At 55.3% G+C, this 17,557-nt stretch overlaps 1 protein-coding gene and 1 long non-coding RNA gene across 9 annotated transcripts in view; one reads left to right on the forward strand and one right to left on the reverse strand.

Annotated features, from left to right (window-relative positions):
• Positions 1–423: 423 nt before the first annotated feature.
• Positions 424–7,429, reverse strand: LOC309814868. 2 transcript variants are annotated; one of them, XR_014295761.1, is made up of 4 exons: positions 7,334–7,429; positions 2,830–5,280; positions 1,406–1,493; positions 424–1,291 (listed from the first exon to the last, which is right to left on the reverse strand). It is a non-coding gene; the product is annotated as an uncharacterized lncRNA (long non-coding RNA). The 2 variants fall into 2 exon arrangements; XR_014295762.1 differs by having other exon boundaries at positions 1,406–5,280.
• Positions 5,306–17,557, forward strand: part of TBX5 (T-box transcription factor 5) — a 48,822-nt gene continuing 36,570 nt past the window's right edge. For 2 of the 7 annotated variants that reach the window (XM_082641055.1, XM_082641056.1), the window contains exons 1-5: positions 6,670–6,984; positions 9,491–9,675; positions 11,318–11,412; positions 13,534–13,653; positions 14,490–14,637. In XM_082641055.1, coding sequence (XP_082497181.1) covers positions 6,975–6,984; positions 9,491–9,675; positions 11,318–11,412; positions 13,534–13,653; positions 14,490–14,637 — 558 coding nt within the window. In that variant the 5' untranslated portion in view covers positions 6,670–6,974. The other 5 variants (XM_082641061.1, XM_082641059.1, XM_082641057.1 and 2 more) reach the window with 5 other exon arrangements.

Here is a 17,557-nt window from a genome sequence, read left to right on the forward strand (position 1 = left end):
GAAATGGGAGCTTGAGTGTGCTAAGGGAACCCCTGAAGGTTGTCTTCCAGACTCAGATGCAAAAAGTGGGTAGCAACACTGCAAGGCCAGCCCAGAGTTTTTGGAGACATTGGATGCCCCATTGGAAGTAGAGGGAGAGAAGTTTTGTCTTTCCTGACCAGCTGGGAGATGAATGAGGTCCACAGCAGAGAGTGAAATGAGGTGGGGGGGTGGACCCAGAACAGGACTTGCCCTTTTGGCTCCATCCATTCTGCCAAACCCGGCCGTCCAAGCTGGTCAGCAACCTGGTTCTTTCTGGGAGCTTACTGCCTCCAAAATCAGAACAGAAAAGTTGTCCTGTATTGTCCATTGGCCACCCCACAGAGGGGCATTTCCCCCTGCAGGTTCAAAGAGAAAGCAATGCAACCCCCAAGTATTATTTAATACTCTTTATAATCCAACATTTTTACAATCCAACATTTTTCTCTCTTAAAGGAAAAGGAGTATGATTTATTTTTTCTCTCAATAAGATCTGGCAGACATGAATGCCATGAGTTTTAGCTCCTAACTTTTCTCCTCCCACTTTGGAGACTTTTTCCAGGCAGGAGAAAGGGTTGCCTGGACGGATGCGCGGGGAGCCTCAGGTGCCATGGGGGTGGGCAGTATGCGTGAAGAGACCCCCTGGGATTCCTCAAGTCCCAGGTCCCTAGCTGAGATGTGCCCGATGCGGGCTTGGATGAAAGTATCCCACCCGCTGCGCGAGCGCACGTCTCCGAGGTCATCATTCGCCATTCAAAGTGGGGGCTTTTGCTGGAGACCCGAACCTACCCAGCAGAAGTTCTACTAAATCTCGATTTTCTCCCCCAGTTTAAAAAAAGAGGGGAGTTTTTCAATCCCTGCCGTGTTGAACCCACTGGAGAGGCTCCGGGAAGCCAAGAGCGAAGAACGGAAGCGCCTCGCAGGCCTCAAGGCGCGCAGCAAAAGTGCGCGGCGATTGTCCTCTGGGCGCCCGGTGGTTGAGAGAGGTCGAGGGGACTCCAGGGTTGCCATGGCGACCAGGAAACCCAGGGCCCTTGTGGAAACAATTGCCGGGAACTTTTCCACCGTGAACCTCTGTCAGTTGCACCCCACGGCCAGCCTCTGTCGGTTTCACCCCAGTGTTTTCCGGGTGTGATTGCGGCTGTGTCGCAGGAGCAAGGCGTTTGGGGTCCCCGCTTCCGGAACCTTCTGTCGCTGTCGAGGTTGCCCCCAAAGGCCAGAAACCCAGTACAAGGAGCACAGAGGCGACCCGCTGGGGCGCTCTCGGCCCGAGCTGAAAGGGAAGAAAAATTAGAGGTCTCGACCAAACAATCGTTTTGGTGATGGATCCGTCTAGTTTGGGGTTTGGCCGCCCTCGTCATCCACGCCCCCACCCATCTCCCTTCACCTCCTCAAGGTCATTAGTAGAGTTTTCACTCGCAGCTCCAGGCGGGGTGGCCTCCTCCAACCTCCACCCCTGCACCGGTGCAGAACTCCTTTCCGGCAAGTTTATCCCAGAAAGAAAAGAGGAAGGGATGTGAGGTTTAGCCCGGCAGATGAAGCTGCCTATTCCTGCGTCTACAAAACAGCCTCTAAGGTTCTCTTAAAACAGATAGGCCCAAAGCCTGATCAGACCTTAGGGTTTTCCAAAATCACTGGCCTGGCTCACCCTGGCCATAGGGTGAGTGTTTACCTGAATCACTGGGTTGATTGGGAGATAGCAAGCTGAGCTTTCTTAAAGGAGGTAAATATTCTCACAAGTGCCATCTCCTGTGTTTTCTTTGCTGTTACGTGTTCTGCCTCTCCGCAGGTAGACGGAGAGAAACCATGTCCCTTCCCCCTTAAATAAAACGCTTTATGAAACATCGGATCGAATTGTCTCCGGTGGGGATGCCATGCTCCGTGAGACCCGGGCTGGCTGGAAAGAGGCCCGCGGGCAGCCAGAACTGGAAGAGTCAGAGTTTCGTCTCCGTTTTGAATTCTGCCCTTTGAGCAAGCTTAACACGTGTGGATTTAATTTCCCTTTCTTTCTTGCTTTCTTCCCCCCAGCCCGCCTCCCCACCTTGTGAGGAAACAAGAAAAATAGTCTGCCGTGTCGACAGCGCGACACAGTTCCCTTTGCCAAAGAAAATTTGTCTTTCCAGAGCCCCGGAGAGCAGCAGGCTCCCAAGTTTCCACCGCACCCTCCAGCTGAGGGAGGGAGTATCCAGACAGCCACCTCCCGCCCCCCATCCCGCCTGCATCCCAGACCTGGAGGTATTAGCCTAAATCTCTATCTTTCCAGGGTCAGAGCCCTGGAATGTAGTCTTTTCCCCACCCCCCACTCCTTTCGGGGCTGTGGGGACATTGTGACCCTGCAGACATGGTGACTAAATGAGGAGGCCTTTCTACAGGTTCTAGGCTGCGGGTACGATTGGAGTTCTCAGGCTCAGAGCAGCCTACGGAATGGGGGAGGGCTGTGCTCCAGGTTTTCTCAGCTCAAGACCCTCGCCCTTCTCTTCCACTGGGGACTTGCCAAAGTGAGGGAGCAACAGCAGGGGCTCCTTTGCATCCAAGTGTGGTACTGCCTTCTCTGTTCTGCGGATCTCCAGCGCTGATATTCTCCAGGCTGAGCCTCTCGAATGAAGTTCCCGTAGCCATTTCTTATTTCATTAACCTGACTGGGGGTGGTGGTGGCCGTGGGGAAATCTCGTCCACCAAACGTGGGGGAGTGGAGGGGAATATTTCCAAAGCCCAGGGAGCAACATCAACATGCCTAATCAGTAAAGTAAGTAACAAAACGAATTCTTGGTGGAAATATTGGAGAATAGTGGATATTGAAATAATAATAACCTCCAGTGTTCCCGGATACTTCTGGTCAAAAGGGAGGAAACCAGGAACCGAGTAAAACATTGGGAAGGAAGATACTGCAGTCCTGGAAAAAAAATACAACAGAGCCATATTTAACTAGGCAGCAGGGAAAGTGACCGCCTGAGAAAGGAGGGAATTTCCCACCCTCAGTCTGACCCTCTCTTCTGCAAAACGAGTTGGTCGAAGTTTGCTTTCGCCATCATTTCTGTTGTTATAATGCTTATTAATTTTCCCAGTCCTATCTGCACTTCTACCTATTTTTTGCCTTCGATAGAGATCCGAGTCAGGCGGGGACACATCGCGGAGAGAAACGGAAATGGGGTGAATTCTTAAGCGCGTTCTCTTTTGGGAGGAAAGAAGACAAGAGTGAAGGAAAAAGATCAACAGCGGTCGCCCTTGCTTTTATTGTTTTCGATTTTAAACATAGGAACCTCTGCTTTCCTATCCATTGCAATATTAAAATGAAGGCAGGAATTTTGCAAAATGAGGAAAATACATTTCGGGAGAAAACCGAGCGCGGGTGGGGGTGGAGATGGGGGTGGAGATGGGGGTAGGGATGGGGGTGGCAGTTCGGGGAAAGCATCCGAAAGAAGGAAGGGAGGTTGCAGATCGAAGCCTCTCTTTCAAGTTAACTGTCCAATGACTGGGGAAATAATGGAGATTCTCAAACCTAGTTGAGGTCTTCAGTTTATTCTACCAGTGGGTGCGGCCTCCGGACCCTCTGGGACAGCGGGCCCGGAAGCTGAGCATATGGAATCCTTTGTGAGTCGGTCCGGGTCGTTGCGGGTCCCGCGCCAGGGACGCGAGAGAAAGGAGTCAAACGGAAAAGAGCTCGCCCCGCTCGGAGTTTCGCTTTCCCCTTCCAGTCTCGGCGGGGCCCAGGCCTCCGTTTCCGGCCCACCTCGGTCCAGAGGTCAAATAGAAACCCATCTCCAGGGTCTGGGCGAAGGATTTGGGGTTGCGCTCTTGGGCATCTGGGAACAAACGCTGCACCCAAAGGGCCTCGGAGTGGGTAAAAGATAATTATTAATAATTTGGGAAATGAAAGCGAAGCTCAGGAAAGTCACTGCGGCCTGGCCGAGAGGAGAGACACGGGTTTTGCTTGCTGGAAGCAGCAGAGTCCGCGGCCCGACTAGCCCGGGCGCCCGCGTCCGGCGCTGGAAACCACTGCCAGGTCTCCCCGCGGGCACGACCTTAGCTCCTGAGGCTGCCCGGTCGACTGCGTTCCTGCACTTTTTCTTGCTGCTCCAGCCCCAGACCGACGGGGCCTGGAGCCAAGCCGTGCTTCGGAAAGCCCGGGGGGTGGGGTGGGGTGGGGCTGGGGGCACGCGCGCAACCCAGGCTCGAACCCCGAAGCTGCGGGCAAGTCCAGAGTCCGATGTCCGGCTCCTTCGGGGCCCCTAGGAGGGGAACTTACCCTTTCCAGAAGGCCGGGCGCTCGCTCGCTCGCTCCGTGCTGGGTAGGCCTAGCTCTCCTTTCAGCGCCGCCAGGGGCGTCTATGCGGTACGTTTCGCAACTGAACCTAGTGTGTTTCCAGTTGCGCGCAAAAGCTTGTGCGCATCCGCCACGCGGCTGCTTAGAAGTTATGCCCCCTGACGAGACTAATATTAATAATAATAATCGTCATTACAAAACAAAATAGAGCGCCTCGTCCCTCTAAAGGACCCGGCACTACAGTTTTTCTCGGCACAAATCACCCTCCCGCCCCCCGCCCCCGCCAGGCCACGCTGGGACCAGTTGCATCCCCCGACCTAGCTAAAGGAGGATTCGCAGAATGGATTTTTTCTAAGCGAGAAACGCTGCGGACGACTCTCTCTTGCTCCAAACGTCTCTGTCTCTTTTCCCCTCCGCGATTAACCCAGTAATTACTTCTATGCACGCCTGCAAGCGGGCAGTGAGTTATCGCGTCCCAAACTTAATCAGCTAGAGAGGCGCCTCGATAGTCGTATGCTGAGAGCTCCTCCTGGGAAAAAATTGTTTTTAAATAATGAGAAGACTCTTACCTCCTGCGAGAGACCTCGATTCCAACCACCCCCCCAGCCCCCGCCAACTCGGTTTTTTCCCAATCCATGGGCTGATGTGGGCTCCCACCTCCCTTCGCCAAAAGACCCCCTCCCTCTCCCTAAGAAAATCGATCTTGGCTCTATTGGTGGCTGATGTCCGCCACCCCCATTTCCCCAGAGAGCGTTGGATTTGTTTATTTCTTTATTTATTCCCGTGGCCCAGGCGTCTGAGACTTGTGGCTGCGCAGACCCGGGCGGGAGTGATAGGCGAAGACGGAAAGGACTCAACCTCGCGCCGCTGCCCCCCAGTCGAGAGTGACAGCGCGCGGGCCGGTTGCGTGACTCGTGACGTCTCCAAGTCCTATAGGTGCAGCGGCTGGTGAGATAGTCGGTATCGTCTGGTTGCCTCTTTATTTTATTGGGGTATGCCTGGTAATAAACAGTAATATTTAATTTGTCGAAGACCACAAACCAACTTCGAGCTGGGAGGTACACACTACTCTTGAAAGACGCTGGAAGAAGGCTTGGCCTAAAAGGGGTCTCTTTTGGGGGGTCCTTTCCAAACTCTTCATCTGAACACACCCCTCCCAGCGAGGCGTTACTCTCGGCATCTGCGCTGGAAACAAGAGGTGGGATTTTTGGAGGTGAGTGTCGCCCTGGAGAGCTCTGGGGTGGGGGATAGAGGATTCTCTTAGCACTGGCCTGCCCACGGCCCCTTGGCTTCCCTCCCCAACTCGGCCCTGATGAATCCACCCCACTCCCAGCCTTGCTCGCAAGAGTGTCACCTGGCAAGAATAGATTTGCCCTTGAGATTTCAAAATCCCAATTTAACTTGGTGGCCCGCAGAATCTGCACTTCACAAACTAAGTGAATCTGGGCCAGGCAGTTACTTGGGGGAGTACAGATGCTCCCTCTCGGGAGGGACCTGCAGATTATTTATGGGAATTTATTTTATCCGCAAATCTCTGAGAATTTAAAGGGATTGGAGGGCTCTTTCTGGATTTCCCCTTCCTTTTTGCCAGAGATGCGGAGATGCAGGCTCTTCCTGAAGCCATGTTTGTTTTCCGTCGTTGGCCGGGGGTCGCCCTCTGAGCGAGCCCAAAGTCCTCTGAGCTGACATTTTGGAAGGGTGAGGGTGTTTTCACAAATAAATAAACTGTCTCAGCAAAAGGCTGTTTGAAAGCAAATCTGGGAGGTGGAGTGAGAACTCTAGAGAATGCTTGGGTTGGTTTTCTCCCTAGTTGCCCCACTTTTAGGGTTGGACAATCCACTTAGGAATTTTGCAGCGATGCATCAGGCCTGCGCTGGGATTTTAGTTCCCCGGGCCATAGAGGATGGCACTGAGGCAGCCTCAGATCTCCCTGGCGGTTCTCCTCCCTCCATCCCTCTCCCCAGACCTTGGCCTGCAGGCTTGAATCTCTAGACAGAGGCTGAGAAAAGAACAGGGTGACAGAGACATGGGTGAGAAGCAAAAACGGGGACCCTGACGTTTGTTCCAAGCACTAATTCTTGACTTTCCAAGCTGGGTCTGCTCAGGCTAAGACCTACTGACTGTGTTTACGCTTCTATTGACCTCTTCAACTCGACCCTCAAAATAATACATTTCAGATAGGGGGAGGGCAGGGAGAGGAGGCGAGTGGAGATGAAAACCCCAGCCAGCCCCCAGTGACTGTTTGATTATTTTAATAAAACTGGGCACTGCCTTGTGTACACCTCCAGCACGGGAGGTCTGGTGGCCCTGAGGGGGTGGGAGCGCAGGGCGATTTCTGGGCATCTTTGATCTCGGCCCCCATCCCCACGCACCTTCACCCCGCCTTCACCCCGGAGTCTCTCAGAGTCGGGGTGATGAGTGGGGATGGGGGGAGATATCAGGGCGGCTAGCGGCGGCAGGCTGGGCCAGGCGGGGTCAGGCAGTTCTCCGTCTTGAGGTCAGCGGTGGAGAGAGAACGCGGGCGAGGCTGCAGAGGAGGCTCCCAGCGTGTGTGTGCACGCCTCGTGCGTTCCTACTCCGTTCTCTGCACAGCCGCGTCACCCAGATTACTTCCCGGGCAGAAGCCGAGCGGGTTTGCGATGATTTGTGCAGGATTTTTTGCAGCCTCCGAGCCGCGCTCAGAGAAGCAGAGATGGATGGAGGTTGGAGAGCGGGTGGAGAGGAGGGGGTGATCTCGAGGTCTGGGTTTGAGAGTCTTGTTGTGATTTGAGTGTTCGGGAAATCTAATGGAAAAGGTGGTTGGGGGAGGGAGTGGGAAGGGGGAGGGAGGAGGGGAGGGAGAGAGAGAGAGACAGACAGAGGCAGGCGGCGTGCAGTGGGAGCTAGTTGGAGAGGCAATTTCAGTACTTTGTAAGCATCAAGGCAGCCCAACGTCACCTAGCTCAGCTGAGTCGGCTTGTATTTCTGAGCGAGCGAGCGAGAGAGAGAGAGAGACAGAGAGAGACAGAGAGAGAGAGAGATACAGAGAGAGGGAGAGAGACCGACTCTTACCTCGGATTCCGGAACTTTAACCCTGAAAGCTGCGCTCAGAAAGGACGTCGACCATTCCCAGGCTCGCTCTTGTCTCCCAATTTTCCCTCCCTGTGGGCACAAGGGAGAAGCAGGGCGCTGAGATTATATTATTGGAGGTGCTCCCGGAGGCTGCTGTTTTGCTTTCTTCGGAGCCCTTCTGGCGCCTGACGACTTGGAAGTCTTTAGGGAGCGCGAGCGCAAGCGGAGGAGGTGTGTGTTGAATTGTGGGCAGTCACTGCCGAGGCTCCCGCGGTGGGTCCTCCTTTGTAGGCAGCGGTAGCCGCTGGTCTGGGGAAGCAGTCCCCCCCATAGACCCCGGAGCCACCATGCCCGCGCCCCCGCCTCGCCGCCGGCTTCCCTGCTAGGAGCCAGAAGGGATGCAGTGAATGCACCGGCTTCACCGAGCGAGGTAACAGTTCCGCAGATGGCCCGGGAGGCTGGGGAGGGAGCCCGCCGGCCGAGCCGGCTCAGGGAGGCGCGGAACGCGGCACTCGAAGCCTGGCCTCGGATTTTGCAGGGCCCGGCTCGCGGAGATTTTGCGAGGCCCGGAGCTGCCCGGCGCGTGGAGCCGAGGAGGCGGCCGGGGCCGGGGGAGAGGCGTTGAGGTTTGCAGGACGCGCGGCCCGGTTCTGTCAAGCCGCATCTCGTTCGGCGCCGCCAGCCCCGAGCTCCTCGGGACCCCGGCCAGGGCTCGCGGTGGGATTGTCCCCGCGGCCAGCGGTGAAATGGAAGCGCACGTGGAGCACGCCAGCCCCACTTTCTTTTGTTATGAGCAGGCTTCGGGGCTCCCATCACCGCCTCCCCCAAACCCCAAGGGCGTGGTGAAAGAGGCGGCTTCGGTGAGAGTCGGGCCTCAGAAGCTGATCTTCTCCTCGGCACCATTTCTGGGTCTCCGGCCACTGCAGACCCGGGGTGGGATCCAGCCTTTTGCCCAAGCGGCTGCTAAGATTTGGGGGAGGGGGGAGGCATTTCTTGCGCCTCCTTCGCAGTCTTCCCGGCTTTTGAGGGAGGAAATCCCTACTTGGGAACGTAGAGGATGTTGGAAGGAGATCAGAGCAGGAGGCAGGCTCCTCCAGGCTTGAACCGTTCTGCAGCTGTTATTTTGCGTGTTCCAACCTCACATGCCTGTAACCCCGGGCCATTCTGCAAGTTGTGTCGGACCTCAGTGGCCGGTTCAACGCCGGAAGCCAAGGATTTATCCGGGCACCACTTTGGCGTCGCCAACCCCGAGCTTGGGCCTGCAGTTCCAGCGAGCCAGGCCCGACGGAAGCTCGGAGAAGCTCCCCTCGGCCAGGCCGCTCGACAAAATGCCCGTCTCGGGCTGGAGAGCCGAGAAAACGAGGAGAACGCGCCCCCAGCGCTGGCCTCCGGCACCCAGCCGCGCGCCGCCCTCCGAACCGCTGCGCCGCCGCCTTCCTGCCCTTTCTGTTTGGCTCCTTTCTACTTTTCATGTTGCTTACGGTTGGGGGAAAGGGGGAGGACTCAATGTTAAAGGACTTTTCATTTCAAGGCCTGTGACTGATAGAAGATGAACGTGAATTCTCAAGACCTGGTTTCTGGATCTTCAGCTCTTTCCTTTCTTATGTTTTTGGTTTTTGCGAGAGGCGGGTCATGTCAGGCATTTTGCCTGCTGCAGAAAAATATTCCTCTTGTGAGTTTTCATAAACAGGGCTCTGCTGGCCTCTTGTAATTTGACGAAGAAAAAAAAAATCTCAGAAGGGCACCAGGTTTGTGTTTTGTTTTGTTTTTGGTTCGTACCCAATGGCTTCCAAAAATACCCAGGCCTTATCTTTATTGGCTCTTCCAGAAGTCCAGACAAATTTGACGGGCAGCTCGCTTATCGCGGGGGAGCCTGCGAAGGGGAGATGCGGGCCTCGCCTCCTCCCGCTGTGACGCGGGTCTTTCGCAAGAGGTTGTGCGTGGTCTTAAAGTAATAGTAATGATACTCATAACGGGACCTTCTGCAGCCTCCTTCAGCTGGGGACGGAGGCGCTGGTAGCTGGAAACTGCGGGTGGCAGCCTAGTCACTGCCCCCTCCTGTCACCAGAACTGTGCTTCCAACCTTCTCTTTTTCTTCCTCTGCGCGCCCCCCGTCGTCCCCCACCATCTGTCTTTCTCTTTCCTTCTCGTCCTCAGAGCAGGACCCCGAGCGGTCACAGGGCCCCAGGCTCACCATGGCCGACGCAGACGAGGGCTTTGGCCTGGCTCACACACCCCTGGAACCAGACTCCAAGGATCTACCCTGTGACTCAAAACCCGAGAGCGCGCTCGGGGCCCCCAGCAAGTCCCCGTCGTCCCCGCAGGCCGCCTTCACCCAGCAGGTAAGCAGGGCCTCGGGGTCCTTTGCAGAAACCAAAGACCCTCTTTCGAGTGTTTGAGCAAGGGGGGCGGGCAGTGCCCATGATCTGCCCCCTTTTTTTTTTATCCTTGCTCGATTCCACCCTTTTCTGCCGTGCCTCCCGAAATGCCAGTATAGTCCCATCCACTGTATTGTGACGTTTATCTTTACGGCCAGAGGATTTTTGAAATACATTGAAGTTGTTAGGGGAGCCTCAAAGATCGGCTCTTTGGGGCCAGCCAACAATGGCCCAGATCATTTCTTTCCTGCTGCACTAGGTGTAAACTCGGCTTGAACGCCTCATGAAGGGTCGGGTCAGCGGCCGCTTCAGGCCGGCATGAGCGATGGCTTGACCCCTCTTCAGATCTTTCGTAGCCTTCGCCTCCTCCCGCCTCCTCCGCGCCAGCGCGCAGCCTCGCGCGCTGCACCGTGTGTCTGGCGGCCGGGGCCTGGTGGGCTGGCTCCGCGGGGCCGGCGGCGGGGAGCGCGCACGGCTGGGCCGGGAGGGCGCGGGGAGCCCGGGCTCGCCTGGCTGGAAGCTGGGCCCGAGCCGAGAGCGTGAAGCCTCGCCTCTCGCTCTGTGCCCTTCACCCCCGGCGCCCTGGGCGCTCAAGGCGTCGTCCGCAGACCTTGATGGTTTTGGAATGGGGTGTCAGAGGCCTGGAAGCGGGGTGTCTTGACCACAAAAGATATCTGCACACAGCTAAAACCCTTCTCTGGAATTTGGGTGTCCTTCCTGGCTTTTTCATTGTCTCTCTCCTTTGCCTTTCACATCTCAGGAAGATGCGCGTATATTTGTAGTGAGACGGTGGGCACGCATTTTCAGAAACGTAAGAGGTTTTCTTTCAGGGGAAAACAAATCTACTTGTTAGACGTTTACAAATTACTGCAAAACGAAGACTTTGTATGTAATTTTTTGGGTATGGGTTTTGTAAAATAACTTGTAGTTGAAAGTAGACATGTTAAATTGCTTGGCCCATAATCCAAACAGCTTGAAATGAACGAAGCTGGATGTGAGGAGGGCCTAGGAGGTGTGTTAATATAGACATTTGAGAATTAATTCTTGTTTGGGATTGTGGAAACCTATTCTATAAATATTTACAATTTTATATTTCACCTATGTCTACATAGGCACTGCCATGGTGAGAATAAACATGCATATATACAGTGCACATCTGTCTATTTTCGTGTGGACATCTGGGTGTCTACGTAAGAATATCCTGGGTGGGTTTTTCAAGATTGAGGCTGGGTTTCTTTTTTTCTTTTTTTCCTTTTAGCTGCCCCTTGGCTAAAGCGGACTGGGGTTGGTCCCATTTTTTTCTCAGCCCTGTCCTCCCCATGCACATTCTGGAACACCCTGATGGCTGGGTTTTTTTCTCTAGCCTTGTGTTGGTGGCATTAGAAGGAGACAGCTCTGCACTGTGGGGTTAAAACCTGCCCGGGAGAGAGCATACACAGGGATTCCTGGGCAGGGGCTGCTCCAGAGCCCAGACAGTGCTGCAGTGAGCTGGGGGCACTTTTCAGCCTATGAGTCCACTGGCTTGAGGGGGAAGGAAGAGAAAGCTCTGTGTTTTGGGGGAGTTTGGGGAGGGAAGGCTCATTGACTTTTCCTCTCCTTCTTATAGGGCATGGAAGGGATCAAGGTGTTTCTCCATGAAAGAGAACTGTGGCTGAAATTCCACGAAGTGGGCACGGAAATGATCATAACCAAGGCTGGCAGGTGAGATGGTCACCTCTGTGGAGGAGGTACAGGGGACTTGTGGGAGAGACTAAGAAAGGTGTGGGAGACCACAAAAGGGGGAGAATAGAAACAGAGAGGGAGGGGGAGAGAGACAGCGCGAGCGAGCGAATATGAATATATTTCATTTGACTCTATTCTGGTTAAAGAGTCCAGTGATCTCCACCAGTGTGAGGAGAAATACCTGAAAGATTCAACTCAGGAAACTGGGCGTTTCTTCCACCTCGTATATAAGAAGCAAGAGCTTGGGAGGCTGTGCTATCTGGATGGATTAGTAATCAGAGAAGGAGGAATGAGGTGGGAGAGCCAACGGGAGAACAGAGAGTTGCAGAGACACACAGAGATGAGACGGGGTTTGGGTTTCATGGGATCTCAGACTTGATTCCTGGCCTTAGACCCTCCTTCCCACCCTCCCTGACCTTGGAGCCGTTCCAGAGTCCCACCCGATCGCCAAACTCAGCATCGTTGAATGTATTCGCTACCTCTTTCATTGTTTATAGAAAGCAGGCGAAGCCTTTGAAAGGGAACCGGTGCTCGGCCGGGCTCTATATACAGACACCGATAAACACGGCCGTTTCATTCAAGACACTCACCCCGGAGTTCCTCTTAAAAGCTCACAGTTTTAGCTAGAAATGCGAGACTTCTGGGGGAGGGGGTAGGAGGGTCGTGCAACTCGGTTATCTCAGCGTCAGAGTGCGCCCGGGTGCGGGGACAACCCCGCCACGTCCCTACCGGTGCTGGACCGGCCCTCCGCGCCCCTGAGGGCAGAAAGTCCCAGTCTGCGCACAGCAGGCGTGTGAAGCCGAGGATCCGGTAGGCCGAAGCCACCGAGTGTGTGAAAGGGGCGGGTGGAGCCGCCTCGCCAGACGCCCACCGCTTCTGCAGCCCAAGCCTCCCGCAATAAACTGACAACAGTGACATTTATTATTATTTGAAATTAAACAATGTGTGCTCCCCCGCTCGGCCCGAGCGAACAGGAGGCGCGTTCTGTTTATACCAAAGAACTCGGGTCCTCTTCCCATTCCGCCGAGGAAGGAAAGGGCGGCCGGGGCCTCCTTTTTCCCTCCCAAGCCTGAGCCAACGGGATTTAACTATAAAAGGCCTGCGAAGCCTCCGGCGCCTCCGCCTCCAGGCGCGCTCGCTCGGGCAGATAAACACCGCGAGGCGAGGCTCCAAGGCCAGAGGGAGAGGTCTCCACTCACCCCTTCCCGCCATCCCTGAGCGAGCCAGGTTCCAGCAACTGGTCCTTGCGCCCCGGACGGCCTTGGGAAGGCTTGCTTTCCGGGGCGCCCTCCTTCCGAGGCCGGATGGAGACGGGGAGTGCGCCTGTGCGCGGAGAGGGAGCCGGGCGCGGCACACGCGAGGCTGCGGAACCTCCTTCCAAGCACCCGATCCTCGCGCAGGGCCCGGTTCCTTCCGAAACTAAATTTCTTTGAGGAGGGACAAAGCGTTTGGACTCCCTAAGGAGAAGTGCCAGGCGCCTCGGAGATGTGGTGGGGGCACTAGGAAGAAATTCCTGCGCAACGCTCGTGTCAGAGGTCACGCACCGAGCTGTACCCTGGGGGCGGAGTGAAGCCGGGACGTGCCGTGGGCACCCACGCGCGGGCAGCCCCAGGGAGCACCCACTTGGGTGCCCACGTGACGCGCAGCGCTGCTCAGAGCGGCCAAAGCACCTGGCTGGGCTGCGGAAGCCAACTTTTTTCTTTTTCTTTTCCTTTTTTTTTTTTTAACAAGCCTTTTCCTGCCCCCAAATAAAAAAAGTAGGTGTCTGGTTCTGAAAAGACTCTTTAGCAAGAGTTGAAATGAGGGGTCCCTTTCAGGGCTTCCTCGAAACCAGTCTCTAGAAGTCCTCGCCTTCTGCTTTCTATTTCCTCCTATAGATAGGTATAGCCCCAGCCTGCTTTCTCATCTCTTGGCCTTTCTCCTCCCCATAACTTGGAGGGAAACCTGGGATGGATCTTGGCAAGAGCGGAGCAGGGGCCGCGTTTCTCGTCCACGTTTCTTAAAAGATCGAGTCTTGCATTAACATTTGTGGACGCGCTTTTCAGAATATTTGCATTAATTCCCTCTGCCTCTGTGTCTCCTCCTCCTCGTCTGTCCTAGGCGGATGTTTCCCAGTTACAAAGTGAAGGTGACCGGCCTGAATCCCAAAACGAAGTACATTCTCCTCATGGACATTGTTCCCGCCGACGACCACAGATACAAGTTCGCAGATAATAAATGGTAGGCACCGTAGCGGCTGGCGGGGAGGGCGGGGAGGACCGTGCAAACCAAACTGCCCTCTCCCCACTGAACCAATAAACATTGTTTTGAGCTCCTACTGTGTGCTAGAGGTTCTTGCTGCCCCTTCCGCTGCATCCTCCTGACCTCACCCTAAGAAAAAGAAAGAGCAGCCATGAGCCCCCATTTTATAAACGAGAAAACTGAGGCTCAGAGGAAGTAAAGTGCCGATGTCTGTTGCTGCACCGGAGGGTTGTGGATTTTTAAAAAGGGTATTGTTACCAAGCGTTGGAGCTATTTCTGGGGGCATAAACCATTAACAGTTATTTTTTTTATGAGTTACCTGCTTTGAACATGCCTTTTTTATGAAATTGCAAAATCAGTCCGGGGTATTTGAGTTAAACAGGCAAGAGAGGAGAGGCCCATTCCTTGGGTACGTTGCTTCCGCGGCTGCCAAGAGTGCAGAGGCTTGAAGACGAAGCCCCTTTGGAAAGCCCTCAAGGAGTGTTCCCGAGACTTTTTTTGCACATCCAGGCTTCCAGAACCCGCCAGTTGTTCATAGGCAGAGAGACGCTATGAAGCTCCCCACAGCGCCCTTGGTGCTGGGGGAGGAATTAGGTGGAAGGAGGAAGAGCTGGGCGGCGGTGGTGGTGGGAGCGCTCGCCTGGACACCAGCCCCAGGCTTTCTGCGCATCTGGCATTGCAGATGCCCAAGCAAGACCTGAGAGTCAGGCCATTTCCAGATCATTCTCGTATTCAGCAGCCGTTGCTTTGCTCAAGAACCAGCCGGCACCACGGTGCACTAAGTCTAGGGGGGGTGGCGCCTCTCCTTGGTCTAGGTCTGTGACGGGCAAAGCGGAGCCCGCCATGCCGGGCCGCCTCTACGTGCACCCGGACTCGCCGGCCACTGGGGCGCATTGGATGCGGCAGCTCGTCTCCTTCCAGAAACTCAAGCTCACCAACAACCACCTGGACCCATTTGGGCATGTGAGTACCTCGTGCAGCTCTTCCTTGTATCTTCAGGTTCACACCTTCTCTTCCTCACCTGACTCTCCTCTCCCTCTTCTCCAGGACTTTCTCTCTCTTCTTCTTCGTTCCTCACGCCCACCCATGCTTCTTTCTTTGCTCCATTTCACCTGGCTTAGTCTTTTACTCTCTCTCCCTTCTTGACCTGGCCTTCCTTTCTCTTCTCCTTTCTCTCCTCTTTCTCATCTCTCTTTCCTTTTCTCTTATTTCTCACACCTTCTAATTCTTCCTGGCTGTCTCCACCTCTCTCCTACCCAGACATCTCCCTTTTGCAGTCCACCCTGTGGTCCACTAGTCCACGCTCTGGGTGTGTCTTTCCTGAGTGGCTGGCGATCGAGACCCCTAGGTCTCCTGGCCTGGGGCTCTCACCCTGCATCCCTGCTGCCAGCACCCAACCCACCTGCCTTTGCTGAGGGACAGGGGTCATGGGGTGACTAAGGCAGTTCATTCTGGGCCTGGAATTCCTGTTCGTTCAGCCCCATCTGTGACTAGGGGTGGGGAGCAGTGGTTCAGTCCTGCAGAAAACATGGGCCCTCTAGCTCGGCAGGTACTCAGCACAGACTGCAGAGGCTGGACCACGATGGGAGCTGTATACCTTACCTACCTCCTTCCAAATCCTACCATATTATGGGGATGTTCCGGCTGAAAGGGAGACCTTAGGCCCCCTGCTTCCTCTTTTACAGATGGGGAAACCAACCCACCAGAGGCGAACTCCGGTACTCGTGCCCCTTTTAGCTCGACACTCTTGGGTTTATCTGTTTTTTTTCCCAACTTCCAGCTTTCCCCCCTCCTCCCACCATGCCCAGAGTGGGCAAACCAAGATCAGGGTCCTACACCTGGAATCTGGATTGGCCCCGAGAGAGAGAGGGGCCTGATGAACACCCTGAAATTGCAGGATATTGAGCGTGCAGTCCCCTACCCTCCAAGAGAATGTGTAGCTTCTAGTAGATTCTCTATAGGGTATCATCCTCTCTTCCCCCAAAGAAAAACAAATGAACAGAACACTGATTTGAGGGAAAACGTCCCTAAATCTCTTCATTGGAAATAATCACCAGGACAGAATGCAGTCTCTGAATTCAGAGTTTACAACCCTTCGTTTGATGATTCCACCAAACAAGTAGGCTGGTTCGTCTTAGGGCATTTGATCCTCATAGCAGCCTAGAGAGGAGGGTGGAAATACACAGCCTTTATATGGAGTCCGGGGGAGGGGAGGTTACCTGCCTGAGGTCACACAGCTTGTATTTGGGAACAGGGATTTGAGGCCAGGTCTCTCTAATTCCAGAAGTGACCTGCATCCTGCCACTTTGGAGAATCAACACACAGGGTTCCCAGTTTGGGGACATGAGGGGACGGGGTACGAATGCATTTGATCCGGAGGGAGGACAGTTTGTGAAGGTCCAAATGAGAAATCCGTTCTTGTGGGGCCTTAGGGCTGAAGCACTGAGTCTGTGGTGGGAAGGAGACCAGGGCCCTCCACTGATGCACTCAATGCCACTGTACACGTGGTTGGTGTGAGATCGGACTGTTGACCACTGGAGAAGAGAGAAGGAAGGCCTATGCCCCTTCTACGCTGTAGGAAGGGAGAGGAAAGGGGCAGGGGGGGGGCGCGTTTCTAGGCAAAATGCCGGGCCTCCTCTGCGTTTAAACCAGGGTGTTTTGCCTGCAGCAGCCAGCTTGTGATGCATCCCAGCGCAGACGTGACCTCCACCTTGCGTGGGTGTTGGCTGGCTGACGGTGTACCTGCTGTCCCTGCGGATGCTGAACGGATGCTTTAGGTTAAGCGCTGGGGAGAGAAGGGACCATTTTGTAAAGGTCCTGGGTGCATCTCCCAGGACCGTGTCCTTCTGGAGGCTGGGCCTCCGTGGCACTTTGGTCTGGGCTCCTTAGCTTTCTCTCTGCGGCCCGGGTGTGCCTTTGGGGTGGACCCCCGGGGAAGGCGCGCGCACGGTCCCGAGCCCTGGGCGCCCCTGTGAGTTTCAAGTCCTTCCAGTTCCGCGGAGGAGGGCGCGGTGCTCTGAGCCGCTCCGGACTCCCCAGTTGCCACGCATTCCCACCCCAAACTCCGGGCTTTGAGTCCAGAGCCGCCCTAATGAAATTAAGGGCCATTTAGATCGCCCTCGCGTTGCTGTCTCCACACTGTCCCCAGCCGTCAAAGCAATTTGGCTAAGCCGGGACGGTGACCGCGCCGGCTCGCAGGGCCCCGCTGCGTCTCTCTGTCGCCACGCCGCCCCGGCCGGCGTCGCTATCGGCCAGGGAGGCGGCCGGGCCGCGGCGGCCGGAGATTAGAGCAGCGCGGCCCGGGGTCGGGGAGCCGCGGGGTCCCGAGCTTTACGCCCCTCCCCCGGCCTAGTCGGGCCGCGCTCCCCTCCCCCTCCTCCAGGTCGGTTTCAAGGGTTGGCCCGAGAACCCTGCCCCAGGGTCATCCAATCAAAGACACTGAGACTACCTCCGCCGCTCAGTTTGCGGTCCTGGGGAAAAAGCAGGCCAGATTTTTCAGCTCGTGAAACGCGGCAGTTCGCCCATTCGGTGGGTATAGATCAGAACGTTTTGAGAAATATTAGCGTTACCAGCTTCCCGGGAGCATCAAAAGCACGGCGCCATCAGAACAACAAACTCAGTTTTTTTTAGTAAAGATGCTCATCTTCTCTGGATAGTTCCGCTCCAGCAAGAGTGTGGTGACTGCAGACCCCCTCCTAATATTCACAATGGTGGCTGTAATAAGAACTGCAACAGTGAGACCCCCCCCACTAGTCCCTGGGAACCCCCCCCCCCACCAAGACATGGAGAAGATAGAAAGGAAGGAGAAATATATTCCCCCCAAAGCAGATGCCACAGTGCTGTCTGGGGCCAGGTCTGGGGATAATTCCAGTGGCGGATCCTG

The sequence above is a fragment of the Mesoplodon mirus genome (genome assembly GCF_964341445.2).
Source record: "Mesoplodon mirus genome assembly, chromosome: 13".
Lineage (NCBI taxonomy): Eukaryota > Metazoa > Chordata > Mammalia > Artiodactyla > Ziphiidae > Mesoplodon > Mesoplodon mirus.